This window comes from Morus notabilis, unplaced genomic scaffold (genome assembly GCF_000414095.1).
Source record: "Morus notabilis unplaced genomic scaffold, ASM41409v2 Scaffold689, whole genome shotgun sequence".
Classification (NCBI taxonomy): domain Eukaryota; kingdom Viridiplantae; phylum Streptophyta; class Magnoliopsida; order Rosales; family Moraceae; genus Morus; species Morus notabilis.
Genome location: NW_010358342.1, coordinates 523,420 through 528,924, shown reverse-complemented (window position 1 = coordinate 528,924; position 5,505 = coordinate 523,420). Strand labels below are relative to the sequence as shown.

The window sequence follows — 5,505 nt, the reverse complement described above, 5'->3', positions numbered from 1 at the left end:
AGAAATGAGCTTGAATTGATTGGCATCCACTCCGTTGAAGATGGCATTAAGAGCTCTTGAATTGCTATTCGCCAATCGATCTTCTTCAGTAGACCATTTCTCTTCGGGTTTCATAGCTTCTTCTCCAGCATCATTTTTGGTAACGGGGTGCGTCCAACCAATCAACACAGCACGCCACGCTTTCTCATCAAGTGCTTTGATGAACGCCTTCATACGAGCTTTTCAATAAGAGTAATTGCAGCCATCGAGGAGAGGAGGGCGTGAAACCGAACCACTTTCTTTCAGAAAATCCATCCCTGTTACAACAGACCAACTCCTAAAATCTCACCAAGCAAACGGTTAGTGAACCTCTCTGATACCAATTGTTAGGTCCGTTTTTCGGTCGGTGTCACAAAGAGTGTTATAACACTTTTCTGTAACACTGTTTTTAACAGTAAATATGAAATTAAACCAGTAAAGCAGCAATGTAGGAAAATAATGCACAAACGTAAAGGACACCCAAAAAATGATATCGCAGTTCGGTGCGCACACCTACTCTGCGGGGTCACGCCCAGACAGTGATCAATCCACTAAGTTCAAAAGATTACAAAGGACCGAACGGTCTTACACACTCAACGACTCCCTCCTTGACGATGTCGCCATTGCCTAGAATCTCCTTAGAAAGCTTGATCAATGAGCACCACTCGACTTGACGGTTTCCTCCCGAAATCAAAGAAATCTTCTCCCGAAGAACCAACTCGAAAGAGTTCTAATAATTCGTTGCAACACATCAAGCGACACTTAACATTACAATCTCATTTTCACATGAACAATCGCCAGTCTTCTGTATTCAGCACATATTCTTCATCTCACGTTCTTCACCGCATCAAAACTCTCATGCCACTATATATACCATCACAGAATCACACCCCTCAATCATCCATGATAAGCACATCCAATCATGGTAATATCTCCTCCATTAACACCACAAATCAGGTCACCAGCCCCAATGACAGTAAGAAGACCATACTCAAGCCTGAAAATCACCAGCCATCAATACCCCAAAAAGTCCACTCTTAATTTTTAGCAATCAAGATCTTTGATTTGCAACCAATAAACATGACAACCAAAATTTTCCTTAAGAGGCTCACCTATTTGCTGTGCTAGCCAAGCTTCCAGCCAATTTGCAACCAATTTGCCAAATATAGTTTTCAACCAATTTGCCAAAAATAAGCCAATACAAAAATGCACTAACAAATCTTAACCAAGGAAGACAAAATTAAACCTCGTGAAAAAATTACTAACATCACTTTTTTTTTCATTCTCTTTATTATTTTTTTATTTATTATTTGACAAATATAGTGTATTAACGTGATATATTATTATATAATGAAATTGATATTTCAAATAATTAATATAAAAAAGTGACAAAAAATAACACAAAGAGTGATACTAATATTTCTCTAAACATCATAAACAACTCAAAAGTTGTTATTAATTTTATCAATGCAAAAACAAAACAGAAAAGGGAATGCAATGCTACTGGAGGATTATCATTTTTTATTTAAATAATAATATATCATGTTAATAGAGTACGTGTGTTGAATGTAAACAGTGTTAAAAAATGATTGAATAAGTGATGCTATTATTTCTCTAATATTTTTTTACTATCTTGAGATGTATTTCTAGCTTTTTTCCCTAACTTTTATTTCTCTCCAAAAGAAAAGAGAAAAATAAGACAAATACTTCTTTATAAGTCTAAATGTTTATTCTTTATTCTTGATTAATATCTTTTTACTCAAACAACTATGGGGCTGTTCGGCAGCTCCTTTATTGAGTCAAAAACTCAAAAAAAGAAACTCGAGTTACAATTTTATTCAAGTTCATGTTCTTTTAAGTTTAAACTCGAGTTTGGGACTGAAACTCGAGTTCAAGTTTCCCTTTCAACTCGAGTTCAGAAACTCGAACTCAAATTAATGAACAATATTTTTTCTATTCTTAAAAATGCTATAACTTTTTTCGTTTTAATTACGATTGAGATGATTTTTTTTCTATGCGTTGACAACGAAAAGACGAATAAAATCCCACCCATATACCCTATTAAAATTTTTCATCAGCATTGAGTTTTTATTAAAATACTATCTAAATACAAATTCAAGTTTTGACTCACTTAAACACAAACTTAAAAAAATATTTTTAAGTTACAACTTCAACTCAAATTATAACTCAAACTCAATTTAAAATCTACACTCAAGTCATCTAACTAAAAAACGTAAAAGAACAGCCCCAGTTAAATGATAGGGAAAAAGAGGAAAATAAGCTAAGACTTGAGATGAATTAAAATTAATAGAACAATAGTTTACATAAATTAATAAATAGGCCAAATTACTGTTTTCGTCCATAACTTGTCTGGTTATGAACCATAACTTGATAAGTTATTCACGGTTTTTGTCTATAACTTATCTGGCTATGAACCATAACTTGACAAGTTTATCCATAACTTATCTGACTATAAATAATAATTTGACAAATTATAGCCTATTAATTTTTATAACTAAAAATTAACTTATATATTTTCTTAAGTTTTTTATATTGACCTATTTTCTACTATTTCCGTAGATGATATTACTAGTAATCTCAGTAATTTTCTCAATAAAATATTGTTTCCGTCATTCTCCTTATTTTCTAGCGGGCTTTAACATTTCTGACCCATATTGCTATTCCATTGGGCCAAAATGGGCTTATGACCTTCTGATCTCCTGCAAAAGTCCATTGTCCATAGTGGGCTTTAACATTTCTGGCCCATATCTCTGTACAAATGCTGGACGTGAGAGAGAGAGAGAGAGAGAGAGAGAGGGGAGAGAGAGAGAGAGAGAGAGATGGCAGGAGCGTTCTGGGGAACTCGAGTGATGGAAATAGTGAAGAAGCATGATTCCGGAGGTCTGGTCTGGAAGAGAATAAAGCTCACCTCCACTCGTAAGGCCAACGCCAAGAAGCGTCTTCTCCGTGTTTGGCAGGTCTCTCTCTCTCTTCGTATTATTTTCATGATTTAGGGTTTTACTTTAGGGTTTTAGGTTCGTAAAATCTTTTGAGTTTGCTCATCTTTTCTGTTTATTTTCTGATTATATCTAGGGACTTTAGTAATTTCGCATGCTGAACTTTTTCTTTCCCCTTAATCTTTGTTGGTTCTTGTAGATTTGATTTTCATTATCTTTGAAGTACTGGAGATATCAATAGGAAAAGACTTTTGTGCTTATCTTGGCTAACCACTATTTCACGATATAATTACAATGGCAAATGCTTTGCTTTGTACTAACTGGTAAGATCATCACAAAGTTTTAAGCTTTGGAATTGTAAAAGGCAGAACTTGTAATTTTCCCAAAAAAAAAAAAAAAAGAAATTTTATAATGTAATAACTATTGACTATTGAGTGGAAAGTCAATATTACCATTAGGCAACCAAATACCAAAATTTCGTAAATGCTATATTTGATACTAAATTTGACAACAAATCATATAGCATCAAATGCATATGTAAAATTTAACATTAAATATAGTATCGAGGTTATGGCACGGGGACATCTGACCATATATAAGAAAGTTGGATTAGATATATGCTTTTTATTGCGTGTCATTACACTAAATTATTAGTTTAATTAAGCATTCGTGCTTTGCACAGGAATGTCACTGTAAAAATTTTGATTGGGTTAACATGTTTTATGTATCACGTCTTCTGGTTCATGGTTGTGGGAAGAGCACTTGTACAAGCTGAAAGAGTTCCGATAAAAAGCATATAAAGTCTGAAATGATATTGGTGAAACTATTCAGAAAATATCTGCCATTTTGTAGATGCTCTAATTGACAATCGCAAATCATTTATTGAGTGTCCTGTTAGGAACCCGGATATCTTTACCTTCATTAACAAGACTTAAAATGGAATTACATGATAAAATGAGTGGTTTTGAGGACCCCTCAACTTCTAAGGCAGTGCACAATACCAAAACACTTTTTACAATTCAGACATAATTCCCCCTCAGCCACTAAACCCCCTATTTATACAGCTAGAAGACTACTCTATTAGGTTCCTAAAATATGTTTAAGACTTGGAAATCTTAATTTCATTCACAAGACTAAAAATGAAAATTACGGGATAGAATGGGTGGTTATGTTAAGAGACCTGATAGCTAGTTAGTGATTAGTGGTCTTTTTATAGTATAAATAAGAGGTTAAGTGGCTAATGACGGCTCATGTTTGAATTGTGAAAAGTGTTTAGGTGTTGTGCGCCGCCTTGGAGGTTGGGGGTCTTCGAAAGCACCCATTCTATCCTATAGGGCGTGTTTGGAACTCGTTCCAAAATAATTTTATTTTTTGTATGAAAATGAAAATGAGAATGTTTTCAATCTTAGGCAGAAATCATTTTTGAAAATGCGTTTGGTAGTTTATCAAGAGATTGTTTTCAGTATAAAAAAACTCATTAATGTCTCTTTCTCTCTGCTCGAGAGGAGAAAACGAAAATAAAAAATGAAAAATGACTAAAAGTCGTTTCTCATTTCTCTCTCATTTACACTAAACTAAAAAATCATTTTCATTTCTCTCTCATTTTACACTAAACCAAAAAATCATTTTCATTTCCGTTTTTTGTCTTTATTGCACCAAACGCTGTTTTGAAAAAGTTTTCATTTTTTCTTTCTCAAAAAACGTGAAAAACAAAAATGAGATCAATTCTAAATACGACCATAATTTTCTATTTTCAATCTTGTTAATGAAGAGATTTCCGGGTTCCTGACATGTTCTCATTTAAATATCATGGCCTATTTTAAGTTTTTTTCTTTCTTTTAAACTGCCTATTATAAGCTATAGCAAAGAACAAGAGCTTGATTGTTTTCTAGTCCTTGGAAGTTGGGACTTACCATTACCATCTATAATAATCCCAATTCAGAGGTAGGAAGAATGATAATTACTTGGCCTTTGAATGTTACTAGTTATGTTTCACAATTTATCATAATAAGATCTGGCATGACATTGTTATGTCATACACCTTCTCATTATAAGGTGTATTTAGACCTCATTCAATTCGCTGATTCAAGTTTTCAATTTGAGCTGATATGTGATTTTGGCTTAGTTTGGTATTGCTTTTCACTCCTAAAATCAGTTTCTGCTTGTAACAAAAGCTAATTTTGGTGTTTGGTAAATCTTCTCAAAATTGTTTTTTGAAGAATTTTTAAAGAACCTACAGTTAAAATCAGAAACAGCTCAAATGCAACTTTAACTTTTAGATTGTGCGGGAAACAACATAGTACAATTAGTGAAACTTTCATAATACTCATACTACTCCTAATGAAATTTAAAATTTACAATCTTCCCAATCTAAAATTCAAACTCGTAATATAATATAATATAATACAATACTACAATAATATAATATAATAGTAATATTGTAACAAATAATATCATAATTATATTAATAACTCTAATATTATTATTTTATCATATAATATGATATTATAATAATATTATAATTATTTTA

The 5,505-nt window shown here is 32.6% G+C and overlaps 1 protein-coding gene across 1 annotated transcript in view; it reads left to right on the top strand.

The window, feature by feature from the left end:
- The first annotated feature begins 2,841 nt into the window (after positions 1 to 2,841).
- LOC21400490 overlaps positions 2,842 to 5,505 on the top strand; it is a 4,243-nt gene continuing 1,579 nt past the window's right edge. The window contains exon 1 of the mRNA XM_010092387.2: positions 2,842 to 2,996. Coding sequence (XP_010090689.1) covers positions 2,859 to 2,996 — 138 coding nt within the window. The 5' untranslated portion in view covers positions 2,842 to 2,858. The remainder of the gene's footprint in view (positions 2,997 to 5,505) is intronic.